The sequence below is a fragment of the Pseudonaja textilis genome, chromosome 4 (genome assembly GCF_049901715.1).
Source record: "Pseudonaja textilis isolate UNSWEBS1 chromosome 4, rPseTex1.2, whole genome shotgun sequence".
NCBI lineage: Eukaryota > Metazoa > Chordata > Lepidosauria > Squamata > Elapidae > Pseudonaja > Pseudonaja textilis.
The window spans coordinates 88427393-88453214 of record NC_141993.1 but is presented as its reverse complement, the minus strand read 5'-3'; the positions used below and the strand labels follow the sequence as shown (position 1 = coordinate 88453214).

At 44.4% G+C, this 25822-nt stretch overlaps 1 protein-coding gene across 3 annotated transcripts in view; it reads left to right on the top strand.

Moving 5' to 3' along the window:
- The window catches only part of DVL3 (dishevelled segment polarity protein 3), an 80640-nt gene that overhangs the window by 30452 nt on the left and 24366 nt on the right, over window positions 1-25822 (top strand). For all 3 annotated transcript variants that reach the window (XM_087933650.1, XM_026721744.2, XM_026721745.2), the window contains exons 2-8: window positions 10712-10781; window positions 17292-17413; window positions 19869-19975; window positions 20501-20636; window positions 22035-22128; window positions 23698-23767; window positions 24889-25028. In XM_087933650.1, coding sequence (XP_087789776.1) covers window positions 10712-10781; window positions 17292-17413; window positions 19869-19975; window positions 20501-20636; window positions 22035-22128; window positions 23698-23767; window positions 24889-25028 — 739 coding nt within the window. The remainder of the gene's footprint in view (window positions 1-10711; window positions 10782-17291; window positions 17414-19868; window positions 19976-20500; window positions 20637-22034; window positions 22129-23697; window positions 23768-24888; window positions 25029-25822) is intronic.

The window sequence follows — 25822 nt, the reverse complement described above, 5'->3', positions numbered from 1 at the left end:
ACTTAGATGGATCAAAAAATCCTCTGTAATTGGCCAACGGTTGATGTACTTTGATGTCATCAAAGCTTGGATGAGAACTCAGGCTGTATTTAAAAACACTGCACGTTGACCCTGGTTCTTTCTTTTCTGTAGCACTTCCAGGCTGCCATGTAATCAGTGCAGGTATAAACAAGTCCAATGAATGGAATTGGATGCAAAATTTACGACCGGGTGTCTAGCACTCGAAGGCTTTTGAAGTATGAGGGTAACGCTTGATAAAATATTGGAAGCCAGGAAACGCTGTGTCATTTCAAATAGGCTGGGACCGACTTCATAACTTGCAGAACAAGAGTAAAATATAAACTCGGGAAGCATCATCTAATATGCAAAACACCTGGAGCAGAAATGGTGTAACTAAGAATCCATCTAAATTTCCTTTGTTTCCATACCGTGTGGATCCGAAATGCCTTTATTTCTAAAAGTGAGACAATATCATCTTTTGTCTGAGACTTTACAGACATAAAATAATTCTAACAGGCTAGTGAGGAAAGGGGCAATTGATTTAAGCTGTTTTAATTCCCGTGCAATGCAAGCATCCGACAATCTATTAAACTATTAAATTTCAGTTCTACTCCCTGAACATACTTTTCGATCCGTACTTTCGATTCAATTTGTCCTATCCTCTCATATTTTTAAAGAAAATGACTGTTGGGAAATAATACAATCTGTGTTTATTTGGAAGAGAGAGAGAGAGAGAGAGAGAGGATAAGAAATGGAACTTATTAAAGATTGTAGCAGAGAGCTAGAATCTTTTGACAAGTGAAATTCGCAAGTTTTATAGAAATCGTAAATCAGCATTGTGGTTTGGATAAGTTGATACGCTTTTAATGGATTTAAAGAATGATGTGTTTTTATGAATCTGCATGATCTTATGGCCTAAAAGATATCACTTTATCAGTTAACTTTTGAAATATAGTCTTCAACTTACAACCACAATTAAGCCCAAAATTTCCATTCTTAAACAAGGTAGTTAAGTGAGTTTTGCCCCGTTTTTTGACCTTTCATGTCACTGTTGTTAAGTGAACCACTGCAGTTGTTAAGTTAGTAATGTGGTTATTAAGTGAATCTGGCTTCCTCATTGACTTTGCTTGTCAGACCGTCGTAAAAGATGATCACATATTGCAACTGTCATAAATATGAGCCAGTTGGCAAGTGTCCGAATTTTGATCGTGTAACCATGGGAGTTTTAAGTCACTTTTTTCAGTGTCATCATAACTTTGAATGGCCTCTAAAAGCATGATTGTAAGTTGAGGACTTAAAAAGAGATTGGATAACAGTTTATAGGGTTTCCTGGGGGTTGGACTAGAAGACCTCCAAGGTCCCTTCCAACTCTGTTGTTCTGTTCTGTTCTTCCATTCCGTTCCATTCCCTTTCATTGATTGTCCTGTGTCTTTTTCTCTCACCTTCTTATTTTCTGTTTTGATAACTCTGTTTTCAACCCACATCTCTCTAAGCCTTTTAATAAGTTAACCTGTGTGTCTTTCCCCTCAGACAATTAAAAAAACTCAAGACAATTGTTTTGCTGAAAAAAAACACAAAACCTTGCTACGGTTTGCAAAACTTGATAATAACAGTAGGACCTTTAAAAGCTCCTGAGATTTAAAAGTAAAGAGCATAACGCAATCTGAAAAAAACCCAGGAGCTGGTAGTGACTTAATGTCTCCTGAGTTTACTCGGGTGATAAATAAATATTTATAATGCAAATCTCATCCGGCCAAAAAGATAAAGCGAGAGATTGTGTTTATCTCTGTTTATATTGGTTTTTCTCCTGATGGTGGAGTTTCTGGCGAGGAAGGGATGGTTTTGGTTATAATGTTTTGTTATTCTCCCACTCAGATGAAGAAGGGCTGATTATGAACAAAGCCAAAGCTGTATTTAACACAACTCTGTGAACAACTGGTGCGGGGATGAAAGTTGCTAGTTAGAACGTCAACAAAACCATATGTTTCTTTCAAGAATGAGCGTTTCCTGCTTTATCAGGGCTGCCAATTAACTCCCCCGCACAATATTTGTGCCAATTTTGTTTTTTGCGGTGCTTTCTTTTACCAATTAATGTTCTTCTTTTTCAGTCAGATTGATGTCAGTTTTTTAGCAGTTTGGAGTACAAGTAGTCCTTGACTAACAGTCATTCATTTAGTGGCCATCCACATGTTACTGTTAAGGCTTCTGAGACCCTAATTAAGCACAGGCTTAGTTAAAAACAACTCTTGTTTTATTTCAACACTGGGAATTATGTTCATTCCCAGCCTGTAATGAGTCCCAAACTGTCCCTCGAGATAAGCACCCACCTTTCTCTCCTTTGAATTGCTGCCAACTACTAAAGTGCCAAATTAACTGTAAAAAGCCAAATGAAGTATAAAGTCCACACAGAACTTCAAGGATTAATCTGAACGACTTTGCAAAGGTTTCTTCACCTTTGTTAGGAATATAAGTCACCTAACAGGTATTTGGGTTAGAAATATATAAACTAGGATAAACATTTTAGTACTATATCTTTAAGGGAATGCAACAGCATGCAATTGGGTAAGATGGAGCCAGAAACCTGGGTTGTTTAGTCTGAGTCTCAGAAGAGAGTGTGAGTGTATCTCTGTTTCCTTCTGTTGGAAAGAGTTGCCATTCCTCCATTTTTCCTAATTGACTGCTATTTCTGGATTTGATGTAAGTTTGTTACTGAACTGTTTTTGACATAGGACTTTGTTATTGAATTATCCCTGGATTAAAAACTGACTGATTTAACTTGTGAATGACTTTGGATTGCTTATTTTGGACTTTGCTGAAACCTATCTGGAAGTAAAAACCTACATTTACTGTACAGTGTATCTGTGTGCTCTGTGTGCATTATTCCAACACTGCTCTCTATACGTCTCCCTGTATGCGCTCATTCTCCTAATGGGGAATTACCTTAACAACCTTTGCCTGTCCTTTATACCGGGGTCCCCAACCACCGGGCCGTGGACCAGTACCGGTCCGTGGAACATTTTCTGCCGGGCCGCCAGTTTGCTGGGCGCCGCCATCTTGTTTTGATGAGAAAGTGCTTCCGGTGAGCTTTTCCAGTTGGAAAGCGGTGTTTGGGTCCTGAAGGAATCCTCGCGCCTTAGTTTCATCGAAGAGGGGGGGCAGCTTCGAACGAAACTAAGGCGCGAGGATTCTTTCAGCACCCAAGGCAAGGCGAGCCGAGCGACCGTCCCGAAGCCGTCCCGAAGCCCATCGACAAAGGTACAAAGGAGGAGTTGAAGGTGGCGGGGAGAAGCAGGGGACGGCTGGCTGGCCGGTCGCTCAGCTCGTCTTGCCTTGTCATGCGTGCTGATGCCATTACCGGGCTGTGGATCATTTTGTGATGCCGGTACCGGGCCCTGGCACAAAAAAGGTTGGGGGCCACTGCTTTATACCTTATGGGAGAGGCAATCACCTCCCAGTTTTACTCCCGAGTCGGCCCTTTTGTCTCAGCTGCTTTTGCCTTCTAGCAGCTCTGTGCACACATGCACTAGGAACAGGCTCCCCTTGTTCCTCTGCCTCGCTGCTGCCAGTCTCCAGAGGCTCTGGAGTCAGCATCCCACTCCCAGAGGATCCTGGCCCTGTCTCTGCATCGGGCCCAGGACCCTCGTCCGAGTCCTCTCCAGGTCCCCGTTCTTCCCCACAGTCCGATTCCGCTGCCGTCTGCACAGGCTGCCGGCGAACCACAACAGTTACAGCAGCATTGAAAAAAAAGCAATTTATAACCATTTTTCACATGACTGTTGCAACATCCCCCCGTGGTCACATGATCAAAATTCAGATGCTTGACAATTTGGTCATATTATCATGGTTGCGCTGTCCTGGGGTCATGTGATCCCCTTTTGCAACCTTCTGACCAGCAAAGTCAACGGGAATTGACTCAAGTAACAACAGTGTTACTAACTCAGGAGTCTCCAACCACGGCAACTTTTAAGATTTGTGGATTTCAACTCCCAGAATTCCTCAGTCATGCTGGCTGGGCAATTCTGGGAGTTGAAGTCCACAAGTCTTAAAAGTTGCCAAGTTTGGAGAGTCCTGCAGTAACTTAACAACTGTAATGATTCACTGAACAACCGTGAGAACAAAGGTCGTATAATGGGGGCAAAACTCATTTAATAACTCTTGCTTAGCAGGGGAAATGTTGGGCTGAATGATGGTCGTAAGTCGAGGACTTTCTGTAGCTCTCAACTGGAGGCCATCTGCCCCCCTCTGGTCCATGGTGGCCTTAGGATATTTTTAGGGATCCCTCAGCTAAAAAAAATATGTAACCAGGGGGAGCACAGAAAAGCAAAGTGTACTATATTGCAAACTAGCTCAATACCCATGCTTCGCTATGAAACTGTGATCAGGCTTAGTTTTTGGGGAGGAAAATAAGCGGGGAAAACTGTGCCTCTGCCTACCAGTCTCCATCGATATTCATCTGGCTAGCGTCCTGTCAGTGTGTAAGAGAGTTGAGGGCTGTTTGGAAACTGAAGCAATATTTGCTGTGTGAGCAAGAAGGAGACAGCAAGGAGCCTGGGCGTGGCTTAGCTCAACTGTTCTGTACTAAAGCTGCCTGGTGCTATGAAACTAAAACTGACACTCCTCTCCTCTGCTTGTGTTTTGCATTTGGAAGAGACTTCTTTTCAGGTGGGGAGGGGGGAGTAGAACTCCTTAGCACCAGAGCATAATAATAATAATAATAATAATAATAATAATAATAATAATAATAATAATAATAATAATAATAATAATAATAATAATAATAATAATAATATAGGAAATACTAATGCTCTGATAGTCATTTCGAAAAATCCCTTCTTAGGGAGCACCTAGAGGCCAAGAGGAACCTACGTGCCAAATTTCAAGTTTGTAGGCTTTACGGTTCTGTAGATTTTGACGATGATGCGTGAGTGGTATTTTGCTTTTATGTGTAAAGTTACTGTCTTGTTTAACGCTAGAAATGGCACTGGCTATTGTCCCTTGTCCTTATCTGGTCATGGCACCTGGATAGAAGAGACACAGGAGAAAAACAAAGTTGGAAGTGGCCTTGCGTGAAAAACGGGTTGAGAAACAAAAGTTTTTGATAAAGGAGAATTTTTGTAGCTCAAGGTTGAACTGTGTGGTCCTCAATGCTCTCAGAGCTTGGTTGTTTTCTTGCAGACGTTTCATTGCCCAACTAGATAACCTTATCAGAGCTAGCAAGGAGTGCATATAAACAGAGAGCAAATGGAAAAAAACCGTTGAGAAACAACGGTTTTGATAAAGGGGAATATTTGTAACTCGGGGTTGAACTGAGGGTCCTTGGTGCTGTATGAGCTTGGTTGTTTTCTTGCAGACGTTTCATTACCTAACTAGGTAACATCATCACCGCTAGCAAGGAGTGCATATAAACAGAGAGCAAAGCCCCCTTCTTTTTGATGATGTTACTGAGTTGGGTGATGAAATGTCTGCAAGGATATAATCGACCTCAAGAAAGCACCAAGCCGCCCCCCACCCACCCCCAAATGTGGGTTTAAACCGACTGGTGGCTCTTCTTAAGTATGAAACAGGGTTGTGGGTTTAAACCGACTGGTGGCTCTTCTTAAGTATGAAACAGGATTTTTTTGTTTTTTTCATCCAGAGTACATTTTATTGCAAAGCAAACAGCCCTTGGCTGTGTTGTCTGATTTGTCTACGAATGCAACCGAAGAGTGCATGATGCTAAACGGCAACCAGATCTTTCATGGGTGTGTGTTTGGATATCTGCCTTTGTGAGCTGAATGTCGAGTTTTTCCTTGCCAGAAACTCCCCACATCATCTGGTCTGAAACAGGGTAAAATTTCCTTTGAGTTGAGTTGGATACGTCCACGTCGCTTTCTTGGCAGCCTGGAAATGGTTGTTTGTTGTAGTTTTCCTTTCTGGTTGTTGTTTTTTTTCCAACCTCACAGTCTCTCCTACAGCCTTGGCATAACCTTCCAAGGTCTCATCTTAAGAACTAACCATGCCTCACCAGCCTACCTGGGTTTCCTGGCTTCCCCTGGTGGTCTGTGTAAATACAGGTAGTCCTTGGATTTACATCCACGACGAAACCCAATTTTTTGTCGCTACGCAAGGCAGTTAAGAGACTTGGCTTGTCGGAAAACTGATCACATGACCCCAGGACGCTGCCACCGTCATAAATGCGAGTCCATTGCCAAGCATCTGAATTTTGATCCTATGACTGCGGGGATGCTACAAGGGCCGTAAATGTGAAAACTTAACTACAAATCACCGTTTTTTCAGTGCCGTTGTAATTTTGAACGGTCACCTAAAAAAACGGTTCTAAGTCGAGGACTACCTCTAAGCAAGTTGACATCTGTCCCGTACGGCAGGGGTGTCAAACTGGATTTCTTTGAGAGCCAGATCAGTATTGTAGTTCTCCGCGGGACCGGGGGAGAGTAGGGAGAGGCGGGGAGAGATGGGGCGGACGCCTTCTGCAGCACCCTGTACTCCTCCTGCAGCACTCTGCCAGCCGAAAACGGGCCGCGCGGTAGCCTCGCAGGGCCTCGGGGCGGCCCGATTTTGCCCGACAGAGTTTCTGCTGGAGGCCGGGGAAGCCAAAACTGGGCCATGGGAGGGGAGGGGGGAAGGCACACACATCCCCCCCCCCAATTGCCTGTTTTGGCTGTCAGAGGCATTGTGTGGCCCAGTTCTTTGATATTTCCAGGCCGAGCCCCTGCAGGGCAGATTTAAGCACCCCGTGGGCCTTGAGTTTGACACCTCTGCCGTACAGGCAAAGTAAAATAAAAAATGCCGGGTTAGTTTTGCCGTGAGCCACGTATTTCCGTTGCCACTAGATCGGCGATCGTTTGGGGATGACGGTGTTGTGGTTCGGTAGCTATTTGGTGGGGGATCCTTTTTTTCCTCCTAGGTGTGCAGGAGGAGAAAAATGCCCACGGCCGCCCGCCGCCGTCGTCTTTCCCTCCTCCTTCCTTGCCTTCTCGTTGAGTTGAGGTTCTTGCAGGAATGAGCTTTTTCTGCTTGCAAAGCACATTCCTCCAAGCCTCAAAACTCAAGTTTTTGGCAGCAGGCGGAATTGCCTGCTGTTGAAGTCAGAGCCGGGCCCAATTTCACAGTCTTCCTTAACAAAAGCTGAAGGGGGTTGTGGTGTATGCGTGTGTGGGTGGGTGGGGTAGATGGAGACCCTCCTCAATTGTCAGCTGCTTCTCCTCTGACCTTTCAAAGGGCCTTCGGGGGAACAAAGACCCCTTCTGTAACCCCTTGAGGCTGGACAATTTTGTATGGGGCAGACTGGATTCCCTCAACTAGGGATAGCTAATGCATTTTTAACTATTATTATTTTTTTCAGTTTATCTCTTTTCCTTTCTGTCCATATGTGCTAGCTACAGGGTGGATTTGATTTAATCAACTTGATTTAATCAACTTTAAATCATGATTTAAATCTTTAGTAAAAAGGCTTGATTTAAATCAACTCAATTTAAATCAGGGGTGTCCAACCTTGGCAGCTTTAAGACTTGTGGACTTCAACTCCCAGAATTCCTCAGCCAGCAAAGCAAAGCTGGCTGAGGAATTCTGGGAGTTGAAGTCCACAAGTCTTAAAGTTGCCAAGGTTGGACAGCCCTGATTTAAATCATAATATTTAAAGAGCCACTGTCCTCTCTGTCCCGCAGCGGCACCTCCTCTGACCCACTGTTGACTCACCGACAGTCCCATTATTGCAGAATAAACAGCCTCGTGCTATATGACTAAGCTCCATTTCATGCTGAATAAACTAAATTATTAATTTAAAATAGAAAACTATCTTTATTTTTTACTCCAAAAGCATTTTATTAAAATAAATTTGATAAAAATAAAAATAAATCCAATTTAAGTTTGAAAAAATCAGATTTTAACATTATTTTTTTTTTAAAAAAAAACACATTGATTTTTATCCATCCCGGTTAGCTGGCTGTAGCGCCTGCTGACCTTGATGAATTTCAGAAGGTAAATAGGTTTACCAGAGAGAATCCTAGGCGAGGTGAAAAATGTTCCAGAAAAAGACATTTAAAACAACAGCACTCCAGTAATGCTACCAACGATGATTCATAAATAGTCCCTAAACATTGAGTTTGTCTTGAAAAGCACCTTTACTTTTCCATCTCTAGGGATTAGTAATCTAAAATAAAATAGAAAAAAACTTTCTTTTCTTTATTTGAGTCAGAAGGGCTTACAAATTCAAAATAGGTAATAGGTAATAAACACATAGCACATGAAGAAGTATGTAAAATAAAGGAGACTGAAACTAAATGACATTTGCCAAGTATTGGGCCATGTTGACAGCTTTTTCTCTTGCCAGCATGCGGTCTTTCTCTATATGCTGAAGGAGAATATGTGAGATTATTAAACTGGAAGGGATATTGGAGATCTTCTAGTCCAGTCTTTTCTTAAAAATTTCCAGTGATGGATAGAGCACCCGTAACTTCTGGAGTCAAGTTGTTCCACTGCTTAATTGTTCTCACTGTTAGGAAGTTTCTGGTTAATTCCAGGTTTCTTTCTCTCCTTGATTAGCTTCCATCCATTGCTCTCTTCTTTGTGACAGCCTCTCAAAGACTGGAATCCTGATGTCATGTCACGCCCCGCCACCTACACCTTCTTTTCTCTCAACTAGCCCTACCCAATTGCTGCAGCCGCCTTCCTATGTTTTTCCTATGTTTTAGTCTCCAGGTTTTTAATCATCTCAATTGCTCTTCTCTGCACTTTTTCCAAAGTCTCAACAGGCCCTGAAGAATACAATCCCTCTGTATTTTTATGCATCCTTCCTGTTAAGAATTATCTATAGGAACACAGCTTTTATAAGGATCAGCAACAACTGGATAAAATAATACAGTGGACGGAAGAGAAGATGATAACCAATATATTTAACTTTCTTTTGAATTTTAAAATGGAAGGAGAAATTATCAAAGAAACGATGATAGTCTGGGTAAAAAACTTTGGGTATAGCATTGAATTAGAATATTGGGAAAAATTTGGGGTGTGTGTGAAACTATAAATTAACATTATCAGCAGCATAAAAAGAAAATATATACAAATTGTTTTAAAGATGGCACCTATCCCCTGCTAGACTGGCAAGGATGTTCCCAGCTAGAAGCCCAGAATGTTGGAAATGTAAAAGTAATGAGGGTACCTTTTTCCACATGTGGTGGACATGCCCGGAAGCCAAGAGATATTGGAGTAGAATTAAAAAGTGGTTAGAAGAAATAACAAAACAAAAAAAATTGAATTTAGACCAGAACCTTTTTTAACTGGGAATAATAAGAGGAGAATATACTAAAAAGACAAATGCATCGTCTTGCATGTAACAACTGCAGCTAGAATTGTGTACTCACAGTACTGGAAACAGGATAATATACCACTTGAGGGGACGGTGATAAAAAAGATTTTGGACTGCGTGGAGATGGACAGGCTTACTCTAGAGCAGGGGTCTCAAACTCTATTTACCTGGGGGCCGCTGGAGGCAGAGTCTGGGTGAGGCTGGGCCGCATATGGGATTCCACAAAAAACGTTTAAAAAAATATCCTCAAATGTCATCAACAGTTAATGATTTCTCCAATACATGAACTGTCCTGAACACATGAATGGAACATTGAATGAAGATCGTGAACAGTTCCTCAGAACGTGGCTTCTCCGGCTTACTCCTTGCTGCCAGAGACTTAACAACGCTTCCTCTCACATGTCTGAGCCACATTTGGCTTGAGAGAGGAGGCCACTTGAGACCCTCAGTATGGCTTGAAGTTGATCAACAGTAAGTCTGGACCTGTACTTGGACTTGTTAAAGTTCCGGGTGAAGAAGAAGCCACGATGAGGAACGGCGGGCGGGACTTCCTTCAGAGGTCTATTCCCCCTGCGGGCCACACGAATATTATACTTTCATATCAAGGTGGGGGCCACAGGATATCGTCCTGTGGGCCGCAATTGGCCCGCGGGCCGCGAGTTTGAGATCCCTGCTCTAGAGTTAAAAGATAGAGGTGAATCAGAGTATTATTGGGTCTGAGACGCCTGGTATACCTGGTTAGATAATAGAAACAAAAATAATACCATAACTAATATGTGTATATGAATGTTGACAATGCTATAACTTTGTAAAAAGTGTTTATGTGTTATAAGCTGTTGGAAAATGCTTAATGAAAATATATTTTTTAAAAAGGATTATCTATAGGATGAAATATTTATCCATAGTGTTATCCACAGGATATTCCAATTCTGAAGGCCCTAGCAATGCTGTGTGTCAACTCATAAAACATTTTGTATACACGTTTTATAGTTGACAACAGAAAGAATTGTGAGGGGAGGGAGTTTCAAAGAGCAGGCGGCAGTGTGGAATCGGAAATACGCTCCATTCATATTTTCTTCAGAGACTGATTAGATGACTGAAGCTTCTGCCATGAAAAAATCTAATTGAGTGATGACTCCCTTGGCTATGCACATGTTTCGGTTGGAGAATTTGAATTATGATACACCCAGAGGGGTTGGGGGGGGAAGCAGAATCAAGGGGGACAGTGAATTACATGTCTCAGAGTCGGTCTAGGTCATGCGGACATGTTGACTTCCAATAAATCCTTTGCAGTTTTGGGAGTTTGACTCGAGACTAATGATTTAATCGGGGTAACTGCCGGAATCCTGACACTCTGCTCAATATCATTTCATTTTGTTTTCTCTCTTTTTTTAAAAAAAAAAACAGGGTCGTAAAAGAGGAAATTTCAGATGACAATGCAAAGCTTCCTTGCTTCAACGGACGAGTGGTGTCATGGGTAAGTAGCCTTCTCATGCTCTGATCCAGTGGTGGGATTCAATTTTTTTTGCTACCGGTTCTGTGGGCGTGGCTTGGTGGTTGTGCCAGGGGGAGGATACTACAAAATTCCCATTCCCTCCCCACCCCACTAACCTGCTTTCCAGCTCTGTTCTCCTGTGCAGGGCAACCAAAGAAGACCCAGCCAATCGGCTGGGACTCGGGAGGCAGAGAATAGATGGGGGTGGGGCCATTTCACCGAAATGACCCTGGGCTGCTTACAACATCATGCAGGTAGTCCTCGATGTATGACCACAGTTGAACCCAACATTTCTCTTGCTAAGCGAGATAGTTCTTTAGAAGTGAGTTTGGGCCCATTTTATGACCTTTCTCGCCACTGCTGTTAAGTGAATCGCTGGCGTTCCTAAGTTAGTAGCACGGTTGTTAAGTGAATCTGGCTTCCCTGTTGACTTCGCTGGTCGGAAGGTTGCACGAGGGGATCATATGACCCCAGGATACTGCAACTGTCATAAATATGAGCCATGTGCTAAGCAGCCAAAATTTTGATCATGGAGAGGCTGCAACGGCTGTAAGTGAAAAATGGTCATAAGTCCCTTTTATCAGTGCTTTGTAAATTCGGTCATTAAGCAAAAGGTTGTAAGTCGAGGACTACCTATAATGTGTTATCTGTATATATAAAAGCGAAATACCCCTCGCACATCATCACAAAATCTCTAGAACCGTAAAGCCTGCAAACTTGAAATTTGGCATGTATGTTCCTCTTGGCCTCTAGATGCTCACTAAGAAAGGATTTTTTCGAAATGACCATCAGAGCATTAGTATTTTCCATATTATTATTATTAACACACTCTGATGCTAAGGAGTTCTACTCCCCCCGCCCCACCTGAAATCTGTTCCAAATGCAAAACACAAGCAGAGGAGAGGAGTTTCAGTTTTGGTTTTACTTTCACAGCAGCAAGCAGCTTTAGTACAGAACAGTTGAGCTAAGCCACGCCCAGGCTCCTTGCTGTCTCCTTGCTCACATAGCAAATACTGCTTCAGTTTCCAAATGGCCCTCAACTCTCTCACACACTGACAGGACGCTAGCCAGATGAATACCGATCAATGCTGGTAGGCAGGCAGAGGCAGAATTTCCCCCCCACTTATTTTCTTCCCCCAAAACTAACCCCGACCACATAGTTTCATACTGAAGTACAGGTATCCAACTAGTGTTATCCTAATAGTATGTGCTGTTTTTTCCCCCCTTCGTTCCTTGTCTCGGAAAGAAAGGAAGAAAAGCGTAGTAGCGCACCTTTGCCTTGGGCACAAAAGAATCATCACATCCGTTTACCTGTCCAGTGTTCGACTCACTGCAGGTTGCCCAAACGCAGCATCACGTTGGGCTGCTTACTTAACCTGGTTTGTCTGAAGTTAAATCCGACCCAATGACAGCAGTAGGAGGATGGGAAGGTGGCTGAATTGGAAGGAGGACGCATGTGGCATTACGGATTGTGGGGAGGATAAACTTTGGGTGGTTTCCTGGTTCCGCAACTGGCTTCAGTGTCCTTCGAAAGAGGAAAAGGCTGCTCTGCCTCACCATATCCAAACACAGGCTTGTCTGCGGCTTGATTTGGCGGTTTCTGCTGATTTGAAATTACAAGTGGTCCTCGACTTAGGACACAATTGAGCCCAACGTTTACGTTGCTCTAAGGGAGAAATTTTTTAAGTGAGTTTCGCCCCATTTTACAACCTTTCTTGCCACAGTTGTTATGTGAATCGCTGCAGTTGTTACATTGGTAACACCGTTGTTAAGCGAATCCGGTTGACTTTGCTTGTCAGATGGTCACAGAAGGGGATCACAGCACCTCACCATCATAAATGGGAGCCAGTTGTCAAGCATTTGAATGTAAATCCCGTGACCGTGGGGAACCCTGCAAGTGGCCGTAAGTGTTAAAAATGGTCGCAAGTCCCCTTTTTTCAGTGCCGTCATAACTTAGAATGGTCACAGAACAAACTGTTGTAAATCAAGGACTATCTGTAACTGGCTGGGGATCACCTCTCCTGCTTGGATCTACTCCTGATAGGACAAAAGCTAGAAAACCATTTTTTTTTCAAAAAAATCTTCTTGGAATCCAGATTGCTAGCTCAGAGTTCACTAGATAAGAGAATGACAGTTGACTCTTGATTTAGTTGTTCTGTTTATTTATTCGATTTCTGTAGCCGCCTCTCTCAGCAAATGACTGGGCAGCTCTGGGAATTGGGTGAATTGCAGTAGTCAGGAACTAAGAAGCTGTTTTAAAACAGCAAAACCAGTGTTAGAGGAAGTGGCAGTGTCTGGAGTTGGGAATTTTGTCAAATCTATCCAGACAGCCCAAGAAGCAGGCAGGGATTAAGGGTGGGAGTCCTCGACTTAACGACCAGAATTGAGTCCCACATTTCTGTGGCTAAGCAAGGCAGTTGCTGAGTGACCCAAAGGTGTTTTTTTTTTCAAGGCAACTGGACTTTCTGGTTTTTCTTTGAAGAGGTTTCGCTTCTCATCCAAGAAGCTTCTTCAGCTTCAAGAGTCCAGTTGCCCCTTGAAAAAAACACCTTTGGGACAACCATGACTGAGAATCTCCATAGACGGTTGTTAAGTGAGTTTGCCCCATTTTACGACCCTCTTTGGCCATAGCTGTTAAGCTGTTGTGAAGATTCCCTGCAGTTGCTAAGTGAATTGGGCAGTTATTAAACTATTTTGGCTTCCCCATTGACTTCACTTGTTAGCATCGACTGGGAAGGAGCCCATTGGTGATCACACGACCCCAGAACACTGCACTTGTGATAAATACATGCCAGTGGCCAAGTGCCAAAAATCTTGATCACATGACCATGGGAAATGATGCTGCAACTATCGTAATCGTGAAAGCTGGTCATAAGTCACTTTTTGGGGGTGCTGTTTTAACTTCCATAGTCACTAAACGGATGGTTGTAAGTCTGTCTGTAGCTGGAATTGACCTCAGGCAAGTTGGTGGATTGATTTGTTGAATACTGTAAAGAGAATGAATGCAATCCTTAAGAACCATTCATTTCCTAAAGGAATGGTTCTTGAGGATTGCATTCATTTTCTTGAATGAATGGAAGGGACCTTGGAGGTCTTCTAGTCCAGCCCCCCGTTCAAGCAGGAGACCTTATACCAGTGATGGCGAACCTTTTTGGCACCGAGTGCCCAAATCAGAACATGCGTGCATGTGTGTGTATGTGCGTGGGCCAGAGTGCTGGAAACCCATAGACTAGCTGGTGCATGCATGCCTGTTTTTTTGGCTGTTTTTGGCCGTTTTGGGGGCTGTTTTCAAGCCGTTTTGGGGCCATTTTTCAGGCTGTTTGCGGGGGCTGTTTTCAGGCCGTTTTTGGCTGTTTTCAGGCTGTTTTCCAGGCCATTTCAGGCTGTTTTTTCGACCCAAAAACGGCCTGAGAAAGGCCTAGAGAATGGCCTGAAAAAGACTCGAAAACAGCCCCAAAATGGCTGTTTTGCGGGCCATTTTCCAGTGCTCCGGCACCTGCAAGGACCAGCTGGGCAGCGCACATGTGTGCACCAGAAACCAGAAGAGCAGCTGGCAATGGTGCGCATGCCCAAAGAGAGGTCTCTGCGTGCCACCTCTGGCACACATACCATAAGTTTGCCATCACGGCTCTATGCCATCTCAGACAAGTGGCTGTCTCTTCTTAAAAACCTCCAGTGAGGCAGCCACCACAACTTCTGGGGGGCAGCTGTTCCACTGGTTAATTGTCCTCACTGTTAGGAAGTTTCTACTTAATTCCAAGTTGCTTCTCTCCTTAGTTATTTTCCCTCCATTGCTTCTTGACTTGACTTCTGGTGCTTTGGAGAATAGATTAACCCTCTCCTCCTTGTGGCAGCTCCTCAAATACAGACTGCTATCATGTCACCCCTAGTACTTCTTTTATCTAGACTAGCCAAACGCAAATCTTGCAGCCTATTCTGACCCAAACCTGGTTCCAAGAGAGCAAACACAAGACAAAGGCAGCAGTATAACCTTTGTATGTTTCAGCTAAGAATCCTGTTTCTTCACAGATAAAAGGCTGCTTCCAACTAATTAGCTCTGACAAGAAAGGGCCTTGCCAAGTTTTTCCAAGTCTGCCAAAAAAACAACAGATAAGAAATACTGTAGTTTACAAGAGTCTTCAAATACCAACTGTAATGTCCACGAGGCTGAGTTCAAAACGTCTTTGCCTTCTGCAAAGTATGTTCGTTCACAGCTGGCTTTTACCTTCTTGAAGGAGGGGCCATCACCTTGCAGCCTTACTCCCGAGTCACCCGTGCTGTTGCAGCTGCTCTTTCCTCCGAGCAATCCTGTGCACGCACACGCTTGGCACGGGCTCCTCGGGAACCTCCTCATCACTGCTGCCAGCCCCCACAACCTCTGAAGGCAGCAGTCCACTCCCTAATGGTCCTGGCCCCTCATCTGAGTCCTCGCTCTCAGCCATCCGCAACCTGCTGCCAGCTTACCACAACACAGCCATTCTTCATATGTTTTTATCGCCAGGCCCATAATACTCTTAGTTGGTCTTCTATGCACTTTTTCCAAAGTCTCAACATCTTTTTTGTAATGTGCTGACCAAAACTGGTTGCGGTATTCCAGGTGTGGCCTTACTAAAGCTTTATAAAGTGGTGCTAATACTTCATGTGATCTTGATCCTATGCCTGTTCAGACAACCGAGGATTGTATTAGCTTTTTTTGGCTGCTGCTGCTGCTGCTGCACACGGCCGGCTCATATTTAATTGATCGCCCATTGGGACTTCAAGGTCCCTCTCACAGCTACTGTTTTTGAACCATGTTTCGCCTGATCTGTACTTGTAGCCTTGTTTTTGTTTTTCCTGCCTAAATTTAACATCAAAGTTACAATGGGCTTCCCTCACGCTTATGACCGTCACAACAAAGGCCATGTCTTTACAATTTGGACACGTTGAAGATGATTTCCATTTACCAGCGGTTGCAGCATCACGACTGCTGTCTCATCATTATGGTTTGTGACATTCCCGACTGGTTTCCGACATAAAAACATCAATTGAGGAAGCTGGATTTGCTTAACGACTGTGGTAAAAACTATCATAAAGTCGGGTTTGGTCACGTGACGACTCGCTTCACAGCTGCGCCCAACTTATGACGGATAGTCCAGTCTCGGTTGTGGTTGTAAAGGTGAGGATTACCTCTACAGATACTCCTCGACGTATATCAGTTCATTTAGGGATCGTTCAAAGTAACCACATCACTGAGAAAAGGGACCTAGGACCGCTTTTCACCCTTGCAGCCATTACGGCATCTCCAGGGTCACCTGATGAAAGGCTCGGCAACTGACTCCTATTTGTGACGGCTGCAGTTTCCCGGGAGTCATGCAAAATCCCCTCACGCGACCTTCGGTCAAGCAAAGTCAGCGGGGAATCCAGATTCGCTTAAGAACCGCGTTGCTAATGTAACAAGGGCAGCGATTCACTTAAACGGCTGGGGCAGGAGAGGCCGTAAAATGGGGGCAGAGCTCAGTTAACCCCCGTCTCCCTTAGCAACAGGAATCTTGGGCTCAATTGTGGTTGTCCCTCGAAGACTGTCTGTACTTTTTCTCGCTGTCCTCGCACCCTTACAATCTTGAGGCCCTTAGATCCTCCCCCCCCTTTCCCTCCACCATGAATCATTGATTAGTGATGACTTAGCAGTTGTACAAAGATTTTGGGTGTGTGTGTGTTGTAAAACCAGGGAGAATAGGAAGTTCCCGAGACACAACCAGCCGTTAAACTTTCTGCAGTTAAACCTTTCTTGCCCTGTGAAATGTTTTCTTGTTCGTGGGTGACTTTTTAACAAAAGAACGGTTAGGGTTTGATTGTACGGTGCTTTGAAGAAGGCCAAATTCGAAGCCTGTGCAAACCGAGAAACAACACACCAAAATGTTGTAAAAGCGTAGAACCTGATGGGGCGGGGGGCCAAGGTCTCTTTGAAACCTCTTCATTGCAACGTGGCAGTGGGGAAGAATAAGAGGGTCAGAAGGCACGGGACATTAAATCCACCCTGCTTGGGATTGATTGCGTGGTCTTCCTTCACGGGGGCTCAGTTGGCTATCCATGCCATGGATGCAGTTTTTTATAGAACTTGAACAAGAATGTAGAAGAAGAGGTAATTTCCCCCTCCGTGTATTTTATTTATTTCTGTTATTTCTAGAAGAGAATATTTGTAGCTCAGGGTTGAAATCTGAGGTCCTTGGTGCTCTCTGAGCATGATAGTTTCCTTGTAGACATTCCATGACCCAACTAGGTAACATCATCAGTGACATAAGGGTGGAGGAGGAGGAGGAGGAGGACTTTGGGATCCTTGGTGCCCTCTGACCTTGGTTGTTTCCTTGCAGTTTCCTTCATTACCCAATGACGTAACATCATCCGTATTATCAGTGATACTTTGCAAAACCCTGCCTTGTCTTTTCTTCGAGAAGAAAAATTTTCTTATCTCTTCCCAGTTGGCTTATCTTCTGTAAACTTTTCTCCTTGCAGCTGGTGTCCGCGGAGGGATCTCATTCGGATGCTGGATCCGTCTGTGCCGAAAGTCAGCCGGAATTGCCACCCTCCATCGAGCGAACTGGCGGCATCGGAGATTCCAGGCCTCCTTCGTTTCAGTGAGTGAAGTAGCAGCGAATGCAAGGAAGAAGCTTTGGAGCGCGCAGAAAGTTGTTACGTTTTAGATCAACGGCCTTCAAACTTGGCAAGTTTTAAGACTGGTGGACTTCGACTCTCAGAATTCCTGAGCTAACATGACTGGTAGAGGAATTCTGGGAGTTGCAGACCACACGTGTTAAAGTTGCCAAGTTTGAAGACTCCTGTTTTAGATGGTGAACATCTTGATCCTGGAAATATCGGCTGTTTTTTGCAATATAAATAGCCCGGACAGTTCCCTAAATTTGGTGTCATATTGATCTGTATCAGATGTCTCTAACCTTGGCAACTTTAAGACTTGTGGATTTCCTCATTAAAGCTGGCTGAGGAATTCTGGGAGTTGAAGTCCACAAGTCTTAAAGTTGCCAAGGTTGGAGACCCCTGATCTCTATGGATTTATTACTGACCCAAAAGGTATTCATTGGATACCAAACCTGACATCAGATTTTAAATATACTGAAGATCTTGGAGCAAAATCTGTTGGACCGTTGAATCAGTGGCCTTATAAGTAGTCCTTGACTTAACAACCATTCATTTAGTGACTGTTCAAAGCTACGACTGTTTTTCACCCTTACGACCGTTGCAGCATCCCCATGGTCCCGTGATCAAAATTCAAGAGCACGGCAACTTGACTCACAGTTACGATGGTTGCCGTGTCCCGGGATCATGGGGATCACCTTCTGACCAGCAAAGTCCACGGGGAAGCCAGATTTGCTCAACAAACTGTGTGTTACTAACTTAACAAACTGCAGCGATTCGGTTAACAAGGAATGGGGTGAAACTCACTTTAACGGCTGCCTCGGTTAGCAGTGGAAATTTCTGGGTTCCGTGGTGGTCGTAAGTCAAGGACTACCCGTCTGTATTATGATTTGTTTCCTTTTTAACACGAGGGTGGGGAAGATGGGTGGTGGTGCAGCGTGAAGCGGTGGGATCCAGAGTGATTTGCGTATTTGCTGCACGGCTGTGTCGGCCAACAGGACATCTGGATGGTAGCTTGCCTAGAACAGAGTCACCCATTTGCTGGGGTTTTACTCAGGGGTGTAGGCTGCTGAGGGGCGTTCTCAGGGGTTCAGGAGAGCCCCTAGCTAAGATTCTGTGCAGTTTGGAGAACCCCCAATGTCAGGGCTCCGGTGGTTACCCCTATTTAAATCATGAGTCTCTAGCCGAAATTCCAAAACTTAAAAAAGATTTATTAGGAGTAAACATGCCTACGCTGCCTGGGTGTAGCCGACTGTGAGACACATCATTCATTGTCACCCTTGACCCTGGTTTTCCCCCACCCCCTGGGTGTATCATAATTCATATTCCCCAATGGGACACATCCATAGCCAAGAGTCATCAATCATGTTCTCCAATTAGTATTTTGCGCGGCAGAAACTTCGGTAGCCTAGAAACTCTCTATGAAAACATTTTGTGATGACCCAGAGCGTAACACAAACATAACAAAATCCAAAACGTAAATACATGTCCTTTAATGCCTCCAACTTGGCCCCACTGTTCAGTAATACTCAGTTGGAGATAAAAACGTACTCAAAAATATTCTTCAAAAGAAAGCAATACAGTCCGAATTTAATGAGCAGATAGAGGTGAAATAAAAAAAAAACCAAACAAACTACAATGACGAAATTTCCACAATGGAACAGAAGTATTTACCAAATTCAAGGAGATAACAAGGCACAGTCTGTTGGAAGGACGCCAACCAAGATAACTTCAGACCAAAATAAAACACGCTTTGCTTCTGGCAACCTGTGTTTTAACCGTCTCTCTTATATACTCATCTCCCCAGCTGCAACCAATGAGGAGGATCATGGCCGCCTCCTCTCTCGCAAGCCAAGTTGTTGCCTTCTCTGTCCCTCCCAGTGTGTCCTAGGATGCAGAGGGGATGGTCCTGGTTCTTCCTCTGACTTCTCAGCTAGCCTCTGCCCTTCCCCAGCCTCCTCCACAACCTCTGGAGCCACACCTCCACTCCCTGTCGGATGTTCCTCCTCTCCCTCAGTGTCCGACTCTACCAAGGGCATGACACATTTATAGAATGTAGTTTCTGTTTTGCAAACAGCTATACTGCTCCCCCTTCCCTTCCTGCTGGCAACTCCAGAGAAATATTTTATGAGTTGACACTCTAATCCCACTACTGGTTGCCCCCCCCCTCCCAGGAGTCCCCGCGTGGAAGCGCAGGGTGCGTACGGAGGCTCGGGAAGGGCGAAAACGGGCCTCCCGGAAGTTCAGGAAGGCAAGTCTCAATGAAAGCCTCCAGAGCCTGGGGAGTGTAAAAACGCCCCTCAGGAGGCTGACTAGGCCACGCCCACCATGGCCACGCCCATCCAGCAACCGGTCAGAGAACCCTTTGCTAAAATTTTTGAAGCCCACTGCTGGTTTTACTACCTAGTGAAATAATGTGGGTTTTTTTTTGTCTTGCAGCCCAAATAGCGGGGGAAGCAGAGAGAACCTGGACAATGAGACGGAGACAGACTCTGTGGTGTCCGTTCAGAGGGAACGGCCACGCAGGAAGGAGGGTCCTGAGCACGGTGAGGATTCCCCACCCCCTTTGAAATCAAAACTGTGTCTGTGTTCGCACAACGAGTTTCGTTGTGCTAAGTCCTCATTTACTCGATTCGTCCCTGAGGCTGGATTGCCCCCAATTGATAAGCTAAAGTGCAATTGGTGAGTTTGGAAAATGGGTGAATTTAGCCTTCAAGTCGTCGTTTCTTACCGTGTTTCATATTGATATACGGTCTAATGTTTTTAGCCATTTATAGTTCCGTTTTGGTTTATTTTATTTTATTTTATTTTTTAACTGGTTGTCGTCGTATGTTTACCCAAGGTTGAGTTCTTTGATTTGGATGGCCTTATCAATCCAATAAATATTAGAAGAAGAAATAGAATATGTTTTCAGACCGGCTTGGATCTCCTTAAAAGAGATGCCTTGCGATGCCTTGCCCCTCTCAAGACAGAAGGTGCAATAGAAAGAGTGAATAAGCAAAATGGGCCGATTTAATTTGTACACAGTACTTTTTTCACAAAGAAAAAAAGTCCGTCTCTGTTTCCTCCAGCCCCTAGGGTGAACGGGATGACCAAGGGAGACCGTCGGCGGGAACTGGGGGGCTATGAAAGCTCCTCCACCCTGATGAGTAGTGAACTGGAGACCACCAGCTTCTTTGATTCCGATGAGGATGATTCCACCAGCAGGTAAGGAGAGAGCAAGAAGATGAAATTGCTCTTGTAAATGATGCTGTAGATCGGGGGTCTCCAAACTTGGCAACTTAAAGACTTGTGGACTTCAACCCCCAGAATTCCTGAGCCAGAATAGGATATTTCTGTCTAAATATCTATCTCAGGGATGTCAACCTTGATTTCATTGAGGGCTACATCCAGGTTGTGTTTGACCTTGGAGGGCTGGGTGTGGGTGTAGCCCTGATGAACGTGGCCAACTTGTGTTGTGAGCACCTGTGGTCACTGAGTTGCTAAGGAGGACTTCCCTGAGACCCTCTGTTGTAGTTCGCCAGCAGCTGGTGCAACCTGCAGCGGAATTGGACAGTGGGGAAGAACGGGGACCAGTCAGGGAGTCTGGAGAGGACTCGGACGAGGGTCCTGCGTCCGATGCAGAGAGGAGGAGTGGGCTGCTGCCTTTGGAGTCTGGCAGCACGAGGCAGAGGACGCGGCCTGTTCTCAATGCACGTGTGCGCAGAGCTGCTAGAAAGCAAGAGCAGCTGAAACAAAAGTCTCGGGAGTAAGGTTGGGAGGTGATTGCCCCTCCCATAAAAGATAAAAGTCAGGCCAAGATGATGAAACCTTTGCAGGAAGCAAAGTAGCTCAATTGGTTCAGAGTCCTCCTTGAAGCTCTTTGTACTTCGGTTGGGTTTTTTTGTACTTCGGTTGGTTTCTTTTCTAGTTAATTTGATACTTCTGTTTTTGGCAGCACTTCACAGAACTGAAAGGTGTGTGCTTATCTTGGGGGACTGTTTGACTGTTAATTCCTGCTGGGAATGAAAACAATTCCCAGCATTGCAATAAAATAGGTTTTGTTTTTAAATTACATTTGTGCATAATTATGGTTTACAAAGCCTGGGTCAGAACACCCTCACTCTCATATCCTTCCTTCCTTCCTTCCTTCCTTCCTTCCTTCCTTCCTTCCTTCCTTCCTTCCTTCCTTCCTTCCTTCCTCCCTCCCTCCCTCCCTCCCTCCCTCCCTCCCTCCCTCCCTCCCTCCTCTCTCTCTCTCTCTCTTTCTTTCTTTCTTTCTTTCTTTCTTTCTTTCTTTCTTTCTTTCTTTCTTTCTCTTCCTCCCTCCCTCCTTCTTCATTCTCCTTTCTTCTTCCTTCCCTTCTTTTCTTTTTTTCCTCTTCCCTCCCTTCCTTCTTTCTCTTTCCCTTTCTCCTTTCCTGTCCCTTGTTTGCTCATTATTTTATAATGGAGTCGAGGATGGTATCTGAGATGGTACTCTTTTGTAAGGGGGGTGGGGGGGTTTCACCGAATAACTCGTTTAACTTCTCATCCAAGAACCCAAATGTGATGCCCTCCCTCGCACCTTTTTACTGCTTCCTGATAAGCAAACTCCTGATTCTTCCTCTGCTGCTCGTCTTGTAGGTTCAGCAGCTCGACAGAACAAAGCAGCGCCTCGCGCCTTATGAGGAGACACAAACGCCGTCGGCGGAAACAGAAAGTAGCCCGAATTGAAAGGGTGAGAGGCCTGACTGGGCGGTTGGGGATGAGGCAGTGCCACAGACAGAGGGGGTAGAAATAATATCACGTGAAGCGTTCATACTGCTTTATAAGGCCTTGGTAAGGCCACACTTGGAATATTGCACCCAGTTTTAGTCACCATATTGTAAAAAATGATACAGAGATCTTAGAGGGCACAGAAGAGCAGCAAAGATGTTTACGGGGCTGGAGGCTAAAACAAGGAACAGATGCAGGAATTGGATATGGCTAACCTAGTGAAAAAATAGAAGTATAGGATGGAAGGGAAGGGAAGGGAAGAGAAAAGAAGAGAAGAGAAGAGAATTAGAATTCTTTATTGGCCAAGTGTGATTGGACACACGAGGAATTTCTATTGGTACAGATGCTCTCAGTGTACATAAAAGAAAAGATACATTCATCAAGAGTCAAGAATCATCAGGTGCAACACTTAATAATAGTCATAGGGTACAATAAGAATAGAATAATATAATATTATATTATAATACAATAGAATATAGAATAGAATATAGAATAGAATAGTAGAATTCTTTATTGGCCAAGTATGATTGGACACACAAGGAATTTGTCTTGGTGCAAATGGTCTCAGTGTACATAAAAGAAAAGATACATTTGTCAAGAGTCAAGAATCATCAGGTACAACAGTTAATAATAGTCATAGGATACAAATAAGCAATCAAAACATACTAGGAAACAGTCCATATAAATCATAAGGATGCAAGTGACAAAGTTACAGTCATGCAGTCAGAAGTGGGAGGGAGATGGGCGATAAGGAGTGATGAGAAGATTAATAGTGATAGTAGTGCAGGCTTTGTAAATAGTTGGACAGAGTTGAAGGAATTAGTTTTTTAGCAGAGTGACGGCGTTCAGAAAAAACTCCCCTTGTGTCTAATTGTTCTGGCATGCAGTGCTCTGTAGCGTCATTTTGAGGGTAGGAGTTGAAACACTTTATGTCTGGGATGTGAGGGGTCTGTAGATATTTTCCCAGCCCTCTTTTTGACTTGTGAGGGGTCTATAGATATTTTCCCAGCCCTCTTTTTGACTTGTGCAGTATACAGGTCCTTGATAGAAGGCATGATTGTTGTCTTCCAAAATTTTGAGGGTCTGCCACAAGGAAGAGGGAGTCAAGCTCTTCTCCAAAGCACTTGAAGGCAGGTCAAGAAGCAATGGATGGAGATGAATCAAAGAAAGAACATAGAATTAAGAAATTTCCTGACAGGGAGAACAATTAACCAGTGGAACGACTTACCTGCAGAAGTTGTGGGTGCTTCCAGCACTGGAGGTTTTTAAGAAAAAATTTGGACAACCATTTGTCTGAAATAGGATAGGCTTGAGCCAGGGGATGGACTAGAAGACCTCCAAGGTCCCTTCCAACTCTGTTATTCTGTTGTTCTTCAAATGACTTTGCGAGTCTTGGGGCTTCTATAAATGTGTAGGGAGAGCCTTGAAAGGGCATTTTATCCCCATTTAGGTGGGACCTAAAACCCGACCTGTCAGTTCTGATCGGGGAATCTCACATGCCTTCTTATCTCATCCTCTCCTTTCCTTGCAGTCTTCATCTTTTAGCAGCATCACTGATTCCACCATGTCGCTGAACATCATCACCGTTACGCTCAACATGGGTGAGTCCAGACGGCTGCTTGGAGGTGGGCCCAGGGCCAAAACTTAGCAGGCAGATGCAAGATAACCTGCTGAACATTAGGAAGTGACAATTTAGCATGGAGAAGGGCCTTATTTTAATTATCTTGATCCGATATAGATAGTCCTCAACTTACGACCACAATTGAGCCAAAACATTTTTATTGCTAAGCAATAAGTGAGTTTTGCCCCATTGTGGCGCAGTGGTTGGAGTGCAGTCCTGCAGGCTAATTCTGCTGACTTGCTGCTGCCTGCAGTTTGGCAGTTCATCTCCCCAGGCTCGAGGTTGACTCAGCCTTCCACCCTTCCAAGGTGGGTAAAATGAGATTGTTGGGAGCAAGAGCTCTGTAAACTGTTTAGAGAGGGCTGTAAAAGCACTGTGAAGCAGTATTTAAGTCTAAGTGCTATTGCCCTTCCTTCCTTCCTTCCTTCCTTCCTTCCTTCCTTCCTCCCTCCCTCCCTCCCTCCCTGCCTCCCTCCTGTGGTGGAACAGTGGTTAGAATGCAGTATTGCACGCTAACTCTGCCCACAGTCTGAAGTTCAATCCTGACCGGCTCAAGGTTGACTCAGCCTTCCATCCTTCCGAGGTGGGTAAAATGAGGACCCAGATTGTTGGGGGCAAGAGGCTGACTCTAAAAAAGTGCTTAGAGAGGGGCTGTAAAAGCACTGTGAAGTGGTATTTAAGTCTAAGTGCTGGTGCTATTTTACAGCCTTTCTTGCCACAGTTGTTAAGTGAATCACTGCACTCGTTATAATGAATCTGGCTTCCCCCGTTGCTTGCCAGAAGGTCGCAAGGGGGGAATCATGTGACCCCAGGACATTGCAGCCAACATAAACACGAGCCCATTGTCCAGCATCTGAATTAATGGATCTTGTGACTATGGGGATGCTGCAATGGCCGTAAGTGTGAAAAGTGATCGTAAATCACTTTTTTTTCAGTGCTGTTACAACTTTTGAGCGGTCACTAAATGAACTGTAGTCAGTTGAGGACTACCTGTACCTAATGATCTTTTCTTTAAGCTAGATCACAAATGATCGAATAGACCAAGTAATAGACCGGTTGGCTTGGGTGATGTTCTAACTGCATACCTCCCTTTTTCTGCAGAAAAATACAACTTCCTGGGCATCTCCATCGTTGGGCAAAGCAACGAACGTGGTGATGGAGGCATCTACATTGGTTCCATTATGAAGGGAGGCGCAGTGGCAGCTGATGGAAGAATTGAACCTGGAGACATGCTGCTGCAGGTACCTCTTTTATGGAACACCTGAGCTCGTGTTCAGGGGATCGATAAGAAACATCAACAAGGTTACCTTCAAGTAGTGAGAGGAGTTGAATGTCAACTCATAAAATATTTCTAGGGACTTTTTAGGGTTGCCAACAGAAAGGGAGCGGGGAGCAGTGCAGCAGCTTGCAAAACTGAAACTGCATTCCATAATTTTCAACGATAGTAACTAGGTGACTCAAGTTTCTGTCGCGCAAAATTCTAACTGGAGCGTATGATTGATGACTCTTAGCTATGGATGTATCCCATTGGAGAATATGAATTATGATACACTCAGGGGAAAACCAGGGTCAAGGATGACAGTGTATCATGTGTCTCAGAGTTGGCTACACCCAGGCAATGCTGGCATGTTAACTCCCAATAAATCCTTTTTGAAGTTTTGGAAGTTTGGATTGAGACTCATGATTTAAATGGGGTAACTGCCGGTATCCTGACAGCAGTGAGTTTAAAAAGGAGAACAGGTGCTTTGCTCGTGCCTAGACTCAAGGAAGAGCAGTGTTGGTCAATCCTGGCCATTTTTAAGATGTGTGAATTTCAGTTCCCAGAATTCCCCACAGTTGGCGAATTCTGGGAATTGAAGTCCACACATCTTAAAGTTGCCAAGGTTGAGAGATATTGTGTAGGAGCACGGGAATGAAGATTTGACTCTTTCTCCCATCTTTTGTTGGTGACTTGTGCTTAAGGCATGGACAGTGATGGCTCATTTGCCTTTCGTGGCTGCAGTTAGCTTGTGAAAACTTGTATAAATGGTGTCAT